Below are 19,443 nucleotides of genomic sequence, written 5' to 3'. Positions count from 1 at the left end.
CTGGATCTTCTTTTTCTTCTCCCCATTAAGGGTGTCTTTTTCCATTATTTTACTGATTTGTCTGTTATAACCACTGACTGCTACATTGTTCTGGGCACTTTTCCTTCCTTTCCCGGTCTTTAAGTGGACAGATGGGGTACAACATTATTTTCTGTCCTTCCATCCACAGGGTAACAATTCAAGTGAAGAACTACGATTAGGAATTGTACAGCCAACAAAACTGCTAATACTCCAGAATGAAAGAGGTCAAAGGAGGGCTGCCTCTTTAGAAATTTTAGAACCCAAAAGATTCAACTGCAGTTCAGTGTCTAAAGTGCAGTTCACAGCTTCTAAAATAACAGCCCACATAGCAAGGATTTGGCGGCTGGGCAGGCTTACATTTGGACATTAACTGATTTTAAAGAAAATAGTGACTGAAAGGGAAACACATTTCTCTTAAATTAATTGTATTTTTATCTTCTTGTTTGGAATATGACTGAAGACAATTAAGCTACCACTCAGTAAAGAGTAATATATAAATACATGTAAATTATGTAACATATACGTAACGTAAATAGATGTGAAAATATATGTAACAATTTACAGATTAAAAAATAGCTATCTGATAAATCTAATTAGGATAGGTTGAAAGATAAGTTTAGTCCAGTACACGATTGTGGTTTCACATTACAAAGCGCATTTTAAATTTCTCTCTTTAACTATGTAAGAATAAATTACACTATAATGTTTAAAGCTATCACACTTGAAATGTGAAAGTTACAGAGTCACAGCATCAAGCCACAAAATATGACCACATTGGACAGTAGAGTAATTCTGAGAAAACGTTCCATAAACCCTGAAATGTACTTTGAATTAAAGGCAGGATGAAAGTTGCTATTTCTTCAAATAAATTATACAGGCATGAGCAGTTTGCAAAGAGCTTTGCGAAGTCCACCATCCTGCCACTAAAATTCACTAACTGCGTTTTTAACACAAGATATACTGTGGTCATGACCATCGCTTACCTTGCACAGCTAAGCCGGCCAGCCGCACCACCTGTTCCAATGTACACCGCAATCGTCCTTCAAGCACATCTTTTTTGACTTGCAGGTAATACTGATATCTATTCATGGGAACAGAGGAAGGAATAAGCTTAAAAACACATACTTGGAATATATTCCCACATCGATGTCTCTAGATGTAAAACCTTGTGTCCACAGCACCATACACAGGTGATGTTGATAAAGGTCAGCTCTCTAAAAGATGGAAAGTGACCTCTGCCTGTGTTTATCTTTGTTTGATGTGGCAGGTGCCACATCCCAATCGTTTCTGAGTTTGAGAGCGTTCTCAGCAAATCATTTCATTGTGGGCCAGCAGGATGAATGACTGATAAGGACCTCTTCTTCAAAACAGAGACCGAGATTGAAAATACCCCTCCACACCTGGACCCACAACAACACAGCTGCCAAAGCTACATTCAACAGTGTGCATTCCTGAACAAATTCTGGAAACACATCAGTTTTTAAACTCAAAAGTTGGGCAGAGTAGATCACTAATTGGCCAAATATTTGGAATTCTGCTAATGGATAGGATAAAACTCTTCAGAGCCAGGATCACCCTACATGTCGATGACTCACAAAAATCGAATCCCATGCAATACGGAGCCTTCCACCCCGAAGTACATTCTCAAACCAACGAAGTACAGACAGACAGAATGTGTCCGTACACAACATCAAACCTCAGACTAGACCACTGTTTTTAGAAGCTAACACAATGTATTGTTTCCCTGCCAAGAAAATTATACTCTTAGCATTACTTAAACATTTAAAAATCTCCTCACCCCAAACCTTTACTTCCCAGGACTTCACTTTCTTTAACCACAATCTTAAAATACAGTCACCTCTACAGCAGACAGATTCTCCCAGCATTCATTCCTGGCAGACGCTAACCTTTTTGCTGCTGGTAACGGTAACTCTCTACTTTGTCTCAACTTTGATATATTAATCAAGGGAACTCTGAAGTGAACCAAAGCCCAAGGCCTTTGGAGAGAGGCAATCAACACTGAGAGCTAATTGTTGCTGGCTCTAGTCTGATACCTTGGGTATCCTTCCACAGTGATCTAATGCCTGTTAGAATATTCAGGCTCTCCGCCCACTCCAGCCTCTCTCTACTTCTTCTCTCCTCTTGGATCTACTGGGCAGGGTAAAGACAATCATGTCAGTTTCTGGTGGCAGAAACCTGTACTCAAATAAGAAGGACGAACACTGGGAGTTATCTAAAAATCCTTTTTAGTCAAACTTAAAACATAATAGAAAAACCATCTCTTTTCCCTATTCCCATCCTTTCAACCTAGGTGGAATCAATACATTTACTTCCTGTCCACATCATTTGACTAAATCAATTAGTGTATATAACACACTTATGAAGCACGTCCTGTATGCTTGAAACCAAGTCTGCCGGAAGCCAAGGCACGTCCTGGAGAAGTCTGCGACAGTCTTTCCTTGCAGAGGTGGCCATCCTCTCCTTGACTGCTGCTGTCATGTTTCTCTACTGCACTATTAAGTGTTCAATTTTTAAAAATCAACGAGTAAAACATTTTAAGAGGTGTTATCCTGCCATGATCTGCCATAACTAGAGACTTTTTACATGTAACCTTGAAAGTGAAAATGACCAGCTGACACCTTTGGGAACAGACCCCGAACTAATGAATCCACAGGATCCTGCAAAACAATAGTTCACGTTCTCTTCCCCATGCGGATCCCAACGTTCCTCTACAACTATCACTTCTGCAACGCATGAGCAAGTTCTATTACAGACCCACCCATCCTAGGCCACAGTGAATGCCAACCCACTAGCAAAGCAACACCAGGGTTGTTCCTGGTCGTTTTGGTGATATGCACACTTGTATTGGGACACAAAACCAAGGAGCGGAAGAATGCAGTGCCCTTTCCTGGAAGCCATCCAGACTAGGAGAGAATCTGAGCTGCGTGAACGGTAATGCTACAACTACCACATGAGGTTGTGACTATTACGACACGAGCTCTCAGAAACGAGGGTGAAATCTGGACCACTTTGGAAACTGTGTGCCACATTTTTGCTCAAAGGGCACTTTTATAAAATATAGTAACTTCTATCCTGGATGAAGACTAAATTAGAGAATACACCCCGAAATTCTATTTCTAGAATGTTTGGTTTTTGCTTATTTTTGATTAGCAATTCGATTCTAACGGCAGTAAAATATAACAGTGAGTCCTATTTTGGAAACATGCAATTTCATGGAAGTATACTCCACCCTGTCATAGCGTTGGGTGGAGGGGAAAAGAAAAAAAAAACCCTAATCCTCGTGCCAGGAAAGTAAGTATCTGCCAACTTTCCGAAGGGATCCTCTTTGAAAACCCAAGCTCACAAGGAAAACGTTTTAATATTGTACATATTCAAAGACCTGGAAATCATCTGACTGCTGAGGTCTAACGAGCGGTTGTAGGTTAGGATTCTGCTCTCCCTCTAAGAATTGGTGAACACAATTATGCTTGTTGAATAAAGGTAAAAATTCTGTTTTCAAAGTTTTTTGTTTTGTTTTGGTATCTACAGAGAAGATTAACTTGTGGATTAAATGTAGGTTTCTCTGGATGAAACAGAAAAGTCTCCCCAACAATCAGTGCTATTAAATGTTACAACTGGACCCCTGACAGATACTACAATCCAGTTTCTGGAAGTCTCATCTATCTGGAACATTTGTATCCAATCTCAAGAAAATAAGTGACTTTTCCATGTTCTTTCCTCCCCCTGAAATTCGGAAAAGAAAGTTTTAAAAAACACCATCCCAGGTCAAATCCTGGGATTTAGTACTTTTGACAGTGGTAACAGAGAACTCTTTCAAAATTACACCCCATAACATTATCCCCAACGTTTACAGATATACTGCACAGGTCTTTAATCTTGCTTTTTAATTCACATATGAGGAATTTCTCTTAGCACTTATGCAACTATGTTTTACTCGCAGGTCTGTTACTACTTCTCGGGTTGAGAAATTCCATGGGATGTTCTGAAATGTATAGACTGTCCTAGCAGAGAATCACAATTAAAACGGGAAGAGCTCACAGGCTGAGTACATGCTGTCTTTAAAATATTCCCCCCGCCCCTCCCATAAGTGAAGTATTCATTCCAAGTCCAGTTCAGCAGAAGTGCCTCAAATGGGGAATAGCCATGAAAATATGAAAGCCTTAAGATCTGATGTTGGTTATGCTTCTACCTAAGGACTCAACATGTCCAGCATAAATCACAGGATGGTAGAGACAAGTGGGTGGGCGGCCACTATTACTGCTTCAAATGTCTGCTGCTGCTCTCCACGGGGCCACCCCTCCAAGACGGTCATATCGGCTTTCCTCATTAATTCTGTACCTAGACTGAGTTAGTCTAGTCATGAAATGGGGGTGGAAGTGACACATGCCATTCCCGAGCAGAAGCCTTCTGAGCCATACCCTGGTCCCCATCTCCATTTCTCTTGCCCTGAGAGCTGCAGGGACTTCAGCGTGGTTAGCCTCAAGCCCGGGGACAGAAGGCAGTGGACACAGCAGACATGTAAGGTAGGCAAGAAACAAGCCTTTGTGTCTGAAGGCCACAAAAGTCTGGGAGTCATATGTTGTCACGGCACGAGTTAGCCTAAGCTATTTAATAAGGGAGGGATTTCAAAAGGCCAAGTCCAACCCCTTTGTGTTTAGAGAAGGAAACGTTGTTGAGGGAGGAGAATGCCTTGCTCAAGGTAACACTCACTGCTCCTTGAAGGCAGGGCCGAGCAGACAAGAGTTTGGAGCTCTTCTCCCTCATGGCAACCACCCAGGTGATGAGAGTAGGACCTTATTCCCTGCCATTGCAGGCAAGTCATCAATCTCCCTAATAAAAATGAAAACATTATAAAAACACCACTATGATCCCAATGCTTTGAAGGAAGGGCTTCGATAACCAAACTGCCCTCCTGCCCCCATTGGGTTGTCTGTGCCACAGCATTTGAGGCAAACACTGACATGAGAAGCTTTTGTGAAAAAACATATTACAGGACGTATTGATTATTCAGATCTGTTTTTTTCCCCCAGCCAAAGTTTCGGGGATGTTCCGCTTTCATTCTTCAGAGGCAGAAGGAGGGGAGGGGAAAGAAGATGGAGCTATGCATGCTAACTACTGCGGAACAACCTGAGAAGATGCTTAGAGGCATAAAGTAGAATCCGGAGACCGGGTCTCTGAGTGTAGGCTCCTACCTGGAAGAGGAGGCTACATCCAGAAGCAGGTATAAACGGTGCTCTGAAGTGTACGAATTTCCAAATGCATAGTTTTTAAAAAGTACATTGGAGTTCGTCATCAGGGTCACACACAGTCTTTCCTGACTCTTGCATTGAGTTAAGACACTTTCATAGATATGGACCACAAAAAAGTTACCGAGACTCCGTTCTGTGGTTACCTTAATGCCACCTGATGAAGGGATATGATCGGCACACATCACCCATGCATCGCTCTTTTTATCTCCATTGCCCCGGGAGATCTGGGGCGGAAAGGAAAGGCTTCTTTTCGTTAAAAACAGTCCAGTGAAACACTCTGTAAGCTGTAACCACGGACCTGCAGTAGCATTGTTATTATCAGACAGCTCTGTCTGCCTTTCCCTGCTCTGCAGTTCAAGGTCAGGCAAGCCAACTTATCACTTCCCATGGCATGGGCAGTGGGGATGTGACAATTTAGAGAAAGGGGGCATATCAATACCACCCTTAGACTCCTCTGTGTGAAGCCTTTCCACAGAACTACTGAGGTGGGGAGGGGGGGAGGGGGAGCTTGCCCTGGTTTTGTGATTGTTATTCACAAAAAGGTAAGACTTCAAATGCCCTGTCCTCACTAGAAAACCTCCTTTACAATCAGCAATAACGGAAGAGTCTTGCTCGAATGTGCTAGTACCTAGTTGTCCGAGGCCAGTGCAGTTCGTACCAAGGCACATGTACTACTTTCTGGTTGGTATTATACTGGACCAAGAAGATATGAATGTGCAAGCGCCTCTACTATAAAAGACAAAAGAGGGGATTGGGGACAAACTGCCCGAGAATTCTGGGGGTACAGGGCAGCAACAGGGCATCATTTTAACTATTAGATGAACAGAAATACCAACAGGAGAGAAAATGCACATTCCGGCCATTCCAAAGGGTGTTCACAGCTGTAAATCCAGATAATGGACAGGGTTCCCCCCGCCACCCCCCGCCAGTGCTCCATCTGTCAGGGCCAGATAAACAGTATGCACGCAGGCAACCAGATAAACCTGAACGCCTCCCTCCCTCTGTCCCTTCATCCTCAAAACCCCTGAGAAGATTTTCAGTTTATGATGATTCAGGTATAATCATGTGTTTGGTAGCTGGCCCATGCACTATCTACAAGCTTTTATATTTAATGAATATTCCAGTTGACAGTCAATAAAAACTGCATTGTCAAGAAGACTACAAAGCCAACACTCCTGCAACTATGCAAAATTGAAATAACCCAAAAGGAGGGGGGGAAAAAAAGGAAAAGGCTAAAACTGTAACTCAACAAAGATCCCCTTAAAAGGGAAAGTTCTTCTTCTGGCCCTCTTCACACCACAAGCCAATACATGTGTGCATGCGTGAAAATACAAACACACGTGAACAGACGCAAACACATACAGACAAGACTGGCTTGGCAGAAGTTCAACTCCAGAAGTGTTCAACATTCATCGATCAGTAAGTACCCTATTTTCCAGAGACACCTAACTTCTTGCTGAGACTCCTGAAGTTTCAGTGAGTCAAAGGATTGCAATTCTTTCCTAAAAAGGACGATGTGTGTTTAAATACTCATAAACACACACGGGCCTTAACTACTAGTGAAAAAAAAGCCCAATGACAGCAAGGTGTTGCAAAAGAGAAAAGCATGCCACAACCTGACCCCTGCTTTCTGCTCTTGAACTCTTGCATTAATTATAACAAATTACAGGGAACCCAAGTATAGTTTATAAGTATGATAAACTCCCTAATAATAGCCTATCATTTAATCAGGGGTTCTCTTTAAAAAAAAAAAAAAGAAAAATTCATTCTCTACAATACATTCTAGAGGGAGAGAGAATACCCTGACACCCCTTCTTTCTGTCTCATTTTATGCTAGTGGGTACAGATTCCTTGACAGCAATCCCATCGATAGGATTTTTAAAAACCAGTAAGTTTCACTGCTGTGGGCTGCAATGACCTGAACTAGGGGAAATATGGCAACAAAAGGAGAATTACCTAGGCCCCCAAAAGAAAATACTGTCCTGAAGTGTGAGATGTTAAAACAGAATCTAAGTTGGTTTTGCTCTGTCTTAAAAATCTCCAGTGACTTGGAAAACAGTTTGGCAGCTCCTCAAAAAGTTAAATACGGGGCTACCATATAACCCAGCAATTCCACGCCTAGGTATATTCCACGCAAGAGACTTGAGAACACATATTCACACCAAAACTCGTATACGAATAGCAACATATTCATAATAGAAAAAAAGAGGAAACAATCCAGATGCCCACCACTATGAACAGATAAACAAAATGTGCTCTATCCATACAATAAAATATTATGTAGCCATAAAAGGGAATGAGGTATTGATACATGCTACAACATGAATGAGCTCTGAAAATACTGTGCTCAGAGAAAGAAGATAGACACAAAAGGCCACATAGTGTGTGACTCCATTTATATGAGATGTCCAGAATAGACAAATCCATACAAAGTAGATTAGTGGTCGCTAGACATGGGGTGGGGGGAAGGGGGAAACGAATGCTAGCATTTTGAAACTAGACAGTCACTGTCATAGTGGTTGCACAACTTTGTGAATATACAAAAAAGAAAAAGAAAAAAAAAACACTGAATTGTATACTTTAAAATGGTGAATGTTTTGTGAATTTTATCTCAACCACAAAACATCCCATAACCCTAATCAAGAAAAAGCTCAAACTCCTGAGACAGCACACGAAGCTCTTTCTTGGTGATCCTCTCAGACGACTTTTCTTTCCAACTTCCTGTTTCACCACACACCATAAGCATGAGATGTAACAATAAATTTACCATGCTTTCTAATACCCACCATGTTCTTTCCTACCTCCTCACTGTTCCCTCTGTCGGGATGCTCTTGCCCATCGGTCTCCATTTGGAGGACCATCTACTCATCCTTTAAGGCTCAGTTGAAGTTTATCTCCTTTCCTGAGGCTTCCCAAACCCTGTCAAGCAGTTCGTGGACCCCTCTCCCAGCCCCCACGGTACTTCATCCAGTCCTCTCCTGCACCTCCTCCACTGCTCACAGACCAGCGACAGGGCCTTATCATTTAATGTCAGTACCTGGTACTACGTAGACACTCAATACACATTTCTGCATAGATGAAATACTGACAGAGAAACAAAGAGGGAAGAAGGGAGGAAGGAAAGGAGGGAGACTAATCACCTCATAGTAAGATTATCAGATGTTATTTCTAGAGTATGAAAGAGGCACCTAAAAGTTTCAGAAATGTAATCCATTACACATCCAGCAAGAAGCCTAAGGAAACTTTAGTTTTTAGACAAAAGGAATAAAAATTCCTTCAAAGCACTAGAATAACCAACACAATATTGAAGAACAGCAAAGTTGGAAGAAGGACACTACCGATTTCACAACTTACTATAAAGCTACAGTAATCAAGACAGTGAGGTGTTGGTAAAAGAATGGACCAATTGATGAGAGAGCCCGGATATAGACCCCTCTAAATATAGTCAGCTGATTTTTGACAAAGGAACAAAGGCAATATAATGGAACAAAGAGAGTCTCTTCATCAAATGGTGCCAGAATAACTGTGAATTGACATAAAAAAATAAATAAATCTAGACACAGATTTACACCCTTCACAAAAATTAACTCAAAATGAATGACAGGCCTAAATGCAAAAAGCAAAGCCACAAAAATCCTACTAGATAACATAAGAGAAAATCTAGAGGATTCTGGATATGGCAAGGACTTTTTAGATACAATACCAAAGACATCATCCATGAAAGAAATAATTAATAAACTGGACTTTATTAAAATTAAAAACTTCTGCTCTGCCAAAGGCAGTATCAAGAGAATTAGAAGACACGCCACAGACTGGAAAAAAAATATTTGCAAGACACATGTGAGAAAGGACTGACCCAAAATATACAAAGGACCCTTAAAACTCAACAATAAGAAAACAACCCAAAAAATGGGCCAAAGATCTTAACAGATACTTCATCAAAGAAGATAAATAGTTAGCAAATAAACACATGAAAAGATGTTCTACATCGTATGTCATCACGGAAATGCAAATTAAAACAACAGTGAGATATACTACACACCTGTTCAACTAGCTGAAATCCAGCACTGACAACACCAAATGCTGGTGAGGACGTAGAGCAACAGGAACCCTCATTCCCTGCTGGTGGGAACGTAAGATGGTGCAGCCACTTTGGAAGACATTCTGGTGGTTTCTTACCAAACTACATACACCATTACCACATAATCCAGCAGTCATGCTCCTTGGTATTTACCCAAAGGAGCTGAAACCATTACATCCACACAAAAACCTGCACATGGATGTTTACAGCAGCTTTATTCATAATTTCCCAAACTTGGAAGCAACCAAGATGCCCTTCAGTAGTTGAATGGATAAACTGTGGTATATCCAGACAAAAGACAATTAATTATTCAGCACTAAAAAGAAATGAAAAGCCATGGAGGAACCTTGAATACCTATTACTAAGTGCAAGAAGCCAATCTGATAAGGCTATATATACTGTATTATTGCAACTGTATGACATTATGGAAAAGGTAAAACTATGGCAACAGTGAAAACAATCAGTGGTTGCCAGGGGATGGGGGAGGGAGGAACAGGCAGAGCACAGAGGATTTTTAGGGCAATGAAAGTACTCTGTGTGATACTCAAATGGTGGATACATGTCATTATATATTTGTCCAAACCCACAGGATGTAGCAAACCCGAAGGTAAACTACGGACTTTGGGTGACTATGACATGTCAGTGTAGGTCATCCTGGGTAAAAATTCCAGTGAGTGATGCTGATAATGGGGTGGCTATGCAAGTGGCGGGTGGCATAGGGTACACGGAAAATCTGTAGCTCTCCCTGAATTTTGTTGTAAACCTAAAACTGCTCTAAAAAAAAAAATAGTCTTACCCAAAATATACTCCTTCAGTGTGAACCATTTGTCTACTTGTAAATGATTTAAACTGCTTTCTGAGCTACCAAGCAGCGAAGAAGGAACTCAGGGATGAATCACATTCCAGGACCAACAACAGCATGAAATAAAGCCTCACGGTGGGCGAAAGGAGCACACACCACACAGCTCATGGAGGAACAAGGCTGCGTGCGGAGCGGCACGGCCAAAGCCATTCCTCTGTACTGCCACTGTACAGGATGGAGCCGTGCCCCTCTTCCACGAGGAATAAGTGTCTTAACTCATCAGCTCAAACCACACACCTGCCAGTCCTGAAAACCATGTGTTCATAACATTACCTGCAGCTCCACTGTGGGAAAGAGGAGCTTAAATTACATCTGGAAGCGGGGTGAGTCAACTGCCTAAAGATCTGTCTTCCTGGTAACAAGCCAGGTTCGTGGCTAAGAACTCTGCAGCACATCCTTCAAAATTTGGTGAGCTGGCAGATGGAACAGCAGTGCTGTTGTTAGCAATGTGCCTGGTCTGAAGGAGAAAACAAAAATCAACGAAAATGAAGCAAGAGGAGCATTTCTGTGGACTGGCATGAATTTTGCCTTGTAATTCCTAATTAAAGGTAGCTCCTACTTTCTCACAAGTGAACAACTGCTCAGAAGCCACTTCTGTCAATGAAGTCATGTCCTAGAAACGAGCAGGAAAGAGTGAGGGCAGGCTTACTACATGTTTGATGAATGAATAATGGAATGAAAGTTATTGATTAATTCTATATCCCTGGAGACTATGAAGGAAATGGAAGTTCCCAGCCTATGTTAAGTCAGAGGGCTAGACGCACGGGTATCTGATCATTGCTGGAGACCGGGAAATGCAGTGTGGATGGAGGTGAATGAGGAGACCACTGAGTACGAGGATTCTATCTTGTACAAGCCAGTTTCCTACCATCAGAGCAGGACAGCATGAGAAGAGGCCCTTACAAATGGAATGTCCTAGTCTACCCAACTCTCACACACCGCCTGGACTTAAAAACAACCTGTATTAGACAAAAGGCAGCTGACAAGCCAGGCCAAGGGAACACCTTCCAGTTGTGAGGACCTCCAGTCGAAGATAAGTGTTGGAAGGGAATGATGTTATCGATAGTGATTTTTTTTCCTGTTCACACTGGTGGACTGAGAATCCTTTAGTTGTCTTCGGTCCATCCTGTCTTGGACTCTTGTGACACCTCAGTATTCCGCGTGAGCAACTCTATCTATATATCTTTCCCTCTGGAATCTCTGCAATCGAAACCATGACCCCACCCAAGTTTTGTCCCTAACTCAGAGCTAGCCAAGTCTAATTTTACACTCTGGCTGCTGTTTTTCCTTATTGACCAATTGAAGTTTTAAATATTTTTAATCACTGGGCTTTATTGCTTGAACTCTGCAGGTGTCCCCGTGCTCTCTTAACCACTTAACGCACACTTGCTGATATTCACAGCTTTAAAATGTCTGAGGACTGAAAGAAGGACCCATATCAAAAGTATATCTTAAAACATTGACAGAGGGGAAAAAACACAGCTGAATATGATGTTCATTAGAAAGAGCAAAATAGCTATTTCTTCCCAGAGGCCAGAAACTAGGCGATACTTTCAGATCCTGCTTGATGACCTTAAATTCCACACTATGGGACCTGTCCTGAGACAAGCGCCCACCCCCTCCCACCCTTCTTTCTATCTGGCCAGTGAGATCCAAGTTCAACCTCTCTCTAATCACAGCACTTCAATATCACAGATTTTGTATATTTCTCAGGATAGGCTCACCCATCTCTACGAAGGCCATATGTATCTTGATGGCATGGACCACCCCTCTTTGTTCATAGACCCAGTTGACGATCCTAGACTTGGGAACTATGCAGAAAGCATTATGATCGTTTACTGACTCAGGGAAACCCAGTATGTAAAAAGAATGCTTTTTTCGGAAGTTAGCCACCCAAGTAGTTGGCATTAAACAATACTGGACTCAGCAGAAAAACAACACCAAAAAAAAAATCCCGTCACCTAAACTCCAGGTACTGCATAATATGAAGTCATTCCCCAGCCACTGAAATGAAATAATTCACTCTACCCTCTGTGTTCCCACTGCATTTTGTAACTCTAACATGGTATTGGTTAGGTAATTTGTTTAATTATGTATATCTGTTTTTGTTTCCTTGGCTATTTTAAAATCTTCTTTTGTTCCTCTCTGTATTTCCCCTCAACATCTAGCATACAGTAGGTATTCACTGTATGTTTACATTCGTGGAAGACATCACGGCAGCCATATATGATGTGGTCTTACGTACAGCCAGTTACGTACTGGCGGAAAGCAACTTTACACTGTTCCTAGGCACTCTGAAAGGAATAATAAAAATAACACATGTCTATCAAAAGCTTTGGAAGAGTTGTCCTCCACCACTGAAACTTTAATCAACTTAGACATTAAGAAACCAGAAGATTCAAATAATCCTCAATAATAACCGAGTTTTCCATTCCTAGAGTTGTTTTCCAAGTGTTTTCACGTGTCATATTTCACGTCATTTCATATTCACAACAACCCTTTAAGAGAATCACTACAATTCCCCACTTATCCTTGAGGAAATGGAGACTCGGAGAGGCAAGGTGACTTGCCAAGTCTTCTGATTTCACAGTCAAGGGCTCTTTCGTTACAACATTGTGCCTGTGTAGTAACCTGGCACAATCTGCAGTGTCTGTAAGTCTGGAGCATAAATCTCAAAGGAAACATTGAAAGGAAGAAAAAAACGACAGAAGGTTGTAAACACATTACCACATGAGTCCACTGACTTTTACTGAATTTTTACTGCTGGAAATGAATACTTTTCTTTTGCAGAATCTTCAAAAGCAGTTGAGGATATCAAGTGTAGACACAACTGCCAAAGATAAAATACCAAACCAGCAAACATCTCACTGCCCAAGAATCTAGCATCTTCCTGTTGTGATTTCTGCCAAAATTGTGCTTAATATTTTCAGGCATGGAAATAGCTCTACAATTCTTCCTTTCAAACCCCTTCCGGGGCTCTAGGATTAAAGGACTAGATCCTCTTTTTGTCGAATGCAATTTAAAAATAATTTTAGATGTCCTTTCTTCTTTTAGAATTGTAGTGTTCTAACTGCCCCAGTCTCTACAAGGCGATCTTTTACAACCCACAATACGCAGTAAACTTTAAGGAAGAAAGTGCCATTTCTTAGAGAAGAAACTGATGACCCAAAGTGACAAGGGAGTACACACAGGTAGAAAGAAGCCCACTGTTTAGATATGGGGACAAGAAAGACAGATTGTCAAGCAGAGAACTATAATCACATCAGAAAAAGTTCCTCATTTCTTCCATTTCACAAAGAAGGCTGCTATAAACACATCCCTCCTTTTCGGTCTATGTTTAAGAATTTAGAAGTATCTCATTAGAAGCCAGAATGGGAATACATCAAATGTCTCGTTACATACCAAAACCTCAGGGGTGTAAGACCAAGGTATCAGTTTTGGACATTCAATGGCTGCCCCGGGGATGCTCAAAGGACAGGGTGCCTACAAAAGAGAAGTACTAAGTAGGTACTCAAATTCCCCCTTAAACAAAAAGCTCAGAAAGCTTCTCCTAAAAACTATGAGTGCGGAAAATATATGGCCTCCTATATTTTAAAACAGCACAAAATCTATTGGCTAGAAATCATCATAAAAGTTGTCAAATTCTATTACTATAATGATTTCTTAACCTCTTACAGTACTTTTATTTAATAACGAAAGCAACTTAGACCCACGTTACTGGTAAGATATTAGAAATACCAGTAAATATATTCAGTTATTTCTTCATCCATCCAACAAAACTTAATGAGTACCTACTCTGTGCTGGGAGGTATTCTCGGCATTTAGGGATAGAGCAGTGAACTAAAAATCCCAGTCCCTGTTCTCCATTCAAGGGACTGACATTCCATCAAGGACAACAAACAATAATCAACCAAATAAATAAGTTTGTGGAGCTAAAATCAGATAAGAGATATGGAGAGTAACAAAGTGGGAGGTGGTCAGGCCAGATCGTTCTGATAAAGTGAACTCTGAGCAGAGATCTGAAAGAAACGAGGAGCTAGCCATAGAGCTATCTGGGGAAAGGATATTCTAGCTCAGGAGATACAAGGCTTGCAGGACAGTGTACGGTGGGGTGTTCAAGAATGTCACGGCAGCTAGTGGCGCAAAGGCTGAGCATGAGGGCAAAAAGAAGGGAGCGATGGGGAAGAGGCAAGGAACTGTCTAGATCAGAGTCCTTCTAGAGCAAAATGAAAGGGTTTTGACTATGCTAAGATGGCAAACCAGTGGCAGGTGCTGAGCTACTTACACCGACATATGTTGAACAGAACGGTACCGGTTGTTGTGTAAACAACTGGACCATAGGGGACAAGGGTGGAAGCAGGGACACCAGTCGGGAAAAATGACGGCAGAGCAGTAGCAGTGGATGTGGAAGGAAGGGATCACAGTCTGGACGTATTTTGAAGGTTGGCTATGGCATGTATGAGAAAGAGAGAATTCCAGGACGACGGCAAATTGTTTGGCCTGAGCAATTAAAATAAAATTTTCAGATAAAGATTTATTTTTGGAATTTTTGGAATAATAAATCCAGACAGCTCTTTAACATACATGATATGGAATGTCAATAGTAAAGAGGTGGTCACAGAAGTTCGTTTGGAAAATTATCTAGAATTGAGCCTTTGTACCTTTAAATTTTTCTTACTGAAAATATACTGTGCTCTGGTTAGTAGTTGGAATCAGGAGTCCAGGAAGCAATCTGAAAAATATCTTTCTTAAAAAAATTAGTCATGAAAAGAAACTTAAATAGTTTCACACTCGGGAATTTTATCTGGCTGAAATGACTTTATTATTGTTTCTCAATTTGCCTATTGTCTCATCTTACAGTTAAATCTCAATGTAGTAGAAATTGACAAATCAGAGGATGGAAAGAGAATGACTGAAATCCATACACAGAATTCTCAGTTTTGAAAAATTCTCATGTTTTAAAATTAAATCTACAATTTCAAAGCCTGGGGGACTAGGAGAAGAGGTCTCATTGGAGGTTTTAGAGTCGTAGAATAGTACAATTTGGGTCACTTGTTACTGCTACTTTTATTAAGGATGCACATAGTGCTAAATTCTTGTACAATAAATATTTCCCCTAAACTTACATGTATGCATGTAAACATACTACACTATATTATGCATAATCTACCATGCATTATCGAAGTTTAATAACTAAAAGTCTAAAATATTATATTTTGAAATAGAGGAAATACAAACTGACCAAACTCTTGGCAGAACCTAGGGCCCTCCATGTTGTCCATTCCAGGACCCCCATAGAGATGCCCACAGTTACTCTACTAAGTTAGAAGTAAGAACACACCATCTACCGTCTGAGCTCCTAAACCAGATGTCCCAAACCTTGCAACTCTTTAATTCCCATCCCGTTCCTCAAAATCCATCCCGAGAGTCTGTAACATCAGTTTACTGACATCAAACTCCAGCTGTAGCTGAAAGAACATCAGGATATACTTGCGTTCCATTTAACGAAACATTAAGAGTAAGAATCACCTGTGGCACTGATTAAAAACAGATTTTGACTTGAGAAGCGAGGAGTGAACACAAAAAAAACTGCATTTTTTAAAGAATGCCACAGGGAATTCTGATACACTCAGTCTAAGGACCACACTTAAAGAATCAACAGGACCCCAATTTCGTAGATTTTTTTTTTTAATCATCATTAGTTACCAAGAGCCCATCAAACCTTAAACAATCTTTAACTGGAATCTGTTTATCTTCCTCAGACTGCACCCTCTTCAAGTTACAAGTACTAAAAGATTAACCTCAGGTCAGCCTGGCCCCTCCTGCGGCAGCCAACCTGGCTTTGAGACCCTGAACAGCTGCTCTGACCATCTGTGAGGCTGTGTGGCCAGGTCTGCCCGATCCAGTTTCCTCGCACTCACCTGATAACCTCAGTGCAGTAAGCAGGCCCAGCCTGGGCTCTCTGGACCTGATTTGCTCCCTTGTGTGAGACAGGGGTGAGGACAGGGAACCTCCTTGGGAAATACATGTTTATGAAAACAATCAATTAGTTTTTTGCAACTCTATCTTTGGGAAGTATCAGAGAGAATAAGGGACAAATCTGCTGTTATCTTCAACAACATCAAATCCTTTGTCTTTTGAGAGTGATTTGGATTTTTGGAACTCATGTCAGTACCAGATTTGTACTCAGTAGTTTCTACTAAAACAGGGTTTATAGTGATTTGGGCTCTGCTAATCATCAGTTATGTGCTAAGCCCACTGGTAGCACTATAATGTCTCAACTTGACTAGGCTGAACTACATTTCCCAGAATGCTCATCCCTGTATGTTTCCAGTTAGTGAGGGTCAGGACTGATTCTTCTACCAGGTGACTAACACCTACCTACACAGTTTCCTGAGGAACACAGCAATTTCTCGCTACCTTCTATGAATAGCATATCTTTTTTATTTAAAAAAAATTATTTGAATACCTACTATGTGCTGGACACAGTAATAGGTGCTTTCTGAATTAATCCTCACGATAGCTATGCCAGTATCATCTCCTGACTGGTTACAACACAAAAGCTGAGTTTTAGGAGTTTACAGAGCCTGACCAAAAAACAAATACTGACAGCTAGGTCTTCTAACTTCAAGTCTGTGCTCCTACTATGGCAGAGTTTCGTTTTAAACTACATTTTACTCCCAGCTATTATTTCCCTTGAAGATTAGACCAAATGCCAGTTCTTTGCTGACTCCATCAATCATCCTATACAACACAGTCTGGCAGATACATAACTTGCATTTAAATTTTCCCATCAGTAGTCTCATCTTTTCACAGCTGGTCATTCATTTCAAGGATCCAAATTACTGACCTTTTCAAGTTTTCCTTAGAGCAACTGGTTTCTCTCGAGTAATCATCTTACTTGTCTTCTGACTACCTTCTTCAAAACCTTTGTCCTGGTCAAAAACGTTTGTTTCTAACACTGTGTCATCTCCATGTTTTCTATGAAAGTATCATATGTCTGACTTGCATTTTAGTTCAACTGACGTAAACTTTGCTGGCTTTGTGCTGAAAAACAGTAACACATTTTTATGCTGGCTCTTCGCACTCTCCCCAGCTGCAGGCACAAGACTGACAGGCTGACCTTGAAAGAGAGTTCGGCTGAAACATGTTGCAACACATCCCCACGACGATGACTCCTCCTCTGCTTTCACAGAGGACACCAGAAAGCAGTATCATTATTTCATAGTCACACCTGGTAACTTGACACTTGCTGACACCTTTCTACTGTTTATTTCCAATGTCTCAATTTTCCACTCTTCTAAAGGGCTTAGTGTCATCTGAAAGCTTGGCACTTTCACCATGTGCCCAGGGCTGCAGATCACTGATAAAAACGTTAAATAAAACCCATCTTAGTTCCAATCTCTACATAATGCTCACTATTTAAACGACTCCATTCAAAGAAGTGCCTGTTTTCCCTTACCCTTTGTTTTCTTCTGTCTAAACTACTTCCTTCCCTTTGAAAAAACCCAGCATCTCTTCCAATACCACAGCCTGTCTTTGCTGTTGCAGGGCAAGGGAGGGGAGGATGGGCAATGGCTTTTTGGAAGTTTAAATAAATCCTATCTATGGGCTCTCCCATGTCTGCAGGCTTGGTTCACCTAAGCCCATTCCAGTACCAGCTTAAGAGCCAGGCTTCTGTCACTAAGCAGCTGTGTGACTATGGGCAAAGTCCCTTTATCTCCCTGGTTCTCACTTTCTTCATCTGCAGAAATAAAGCAACTGGCCTCTGTAATCTGTGCTGTTTCAGGTCTAGAGAGAAAACGATGACTCTGGTAAAGCTTCATCTGTCTTGACAGACAGCAAACTGTACTTTCTCAAACAGGCTCTGTCTGTTTAAGACTTAGATGATGTTTTTTTGGCCTCTGGGACATTTGGTACTTTTCTGATAGGTGGAACCTTTTATGAGTAGTCAGAGATGACGCAGATATTAAAAGCAATAAAGAGAGGAAATCGGAAAAACATGAGCCACATCTCCACAACATAAAGTACAGGGACATGTAGCATCTCGCACGCTGGAGTGATCTGACATAGAAACAAAGTTTTCAAGTGAGGACTAGGGGACATGAGACTCTCACATCCAGCTGGACCATCTACAGTCTCTTGTAGGTGGATGAAGTGTTAAGACAGCTGGACACTGCGTGGCATAAATCTAACTGGGCCAGTGAAGAGAGATGGGTTGATCCAGGACTAAGAGGCACTCCAAGTTACACGGAAATGCAGTATCAGCGGCCACAACCTAAACGCCTGCAGGGCCAGGCAGTCACATGAAGGAGTGAATGTTGCTGATTAACACTGGGGAGTCACTAAATGGGACCAACTAGACAGTATATGCTTATCTGTAGAGCATCCAAATTCAGTTCTTTAGAAATTTGTCCAGGTGAAACAAAACCCACCTATAGACCAGAATCAGCCCTCATGGGACCAGTTTGTACCCTATGACCTTACAGGTACTTCAGCCCTCTGGATTTGTTTGCTGACACTTCACTAGAAACCAAACTCCTTGTTACTACAGTAAAGCTAAGGGTGGGGGACGTATGTATTTCTCTGGCAAAGTACATAAAAGATTCAATTTATTTAACGGATGAAAACTCCACTTGTGAGTAATAAAACTTCTATTAGAAAACACCCATCCTTTTTAAGAGAATAATAATAGTGCCCGTTTCACAGGGTCCTAGTGAGGACTGAAAATCACGTAAGATGCTTCCTTAGTGCAGCGCCTCATACATAAATACTAGCTGCTACCATTGTTATTATGAAATTGCATCAGGTGATGGAATGTAAACTACGTTCTTCCACAGAACATCACAGAATTATACTATCCTCAGGCTGGGGAGGTTTAAGGTCATGTATCGGGTCAGGCAACAGCTACACCATAAAGCACAACAAAGAATTCTGTGCATTCTAGATCCTGTTGTTGCTTGGACAGTGGGCCAATTTAACGAGTGAATATGGCACTTCTGTCACTTCCCTCCTCCTTCCCCACCCACTCTGCCCCAACTCAAGGTCCCCGCACTGAAATTCCAGGAATAACGTGGAGCAAAGAATTCTAGAACACCCACTCCCCGTGCCTCCTTCTCTCCCCAAGATTTTTAAAAAATCCATTATTGAAATTATCACACTAGTCCCAATCCCACCCATCATAATGATACCCCTACAAATCCGAAAAA

At 41.3% G+C, this 19,443-nt stretch overlaps 1 protein-coding gene across 2 annotated transcripts in view; it reads right to left on the bottom strand.

The window, feature by feature from the left end:
- PTPN14 (protein tyrosine phosphatase non-receptor type 14) overlaps positions 1 to 19,443 on the bottom strand; it is a 150,349-nt gene that overhangs the window by 46,722 nt on the left and 84,184 nt on the right. For both annotated transcript variants that reach the window (XM_019738101.2, XM_019738102.2), the window contains exon 4: positions 1,005 to 1,102. In XM_019738101.2, the coding sequence (XP_019593660.1) occupies positions 1,005 to 1,102 (98 nt within the window). The remainder of the gene's footprint in view (positions 1 to 1,004; positions 1,103 to 19,443) is intronic.

Source organism: Rhinolophus sinicus, linkage group LG17 (genome assembly GCF_036562045.2).
Source record: "Rhinolophus sinicus isolate RSC01 linkage group LG17, ASM3656204v1, whole genome shotgun sequence".
NCBI lineage: Eukaryota > Metazoa > Chordata > Mammalia > Chiroptera > Rhinolophidae > Rhinolophus > Rhinolophus sinicus.
The sequence above is the reverse complement of the archived record's forward strand: the minus strand, read 5'-3'. Positions and strand labels throughout refer to the sequence as shown.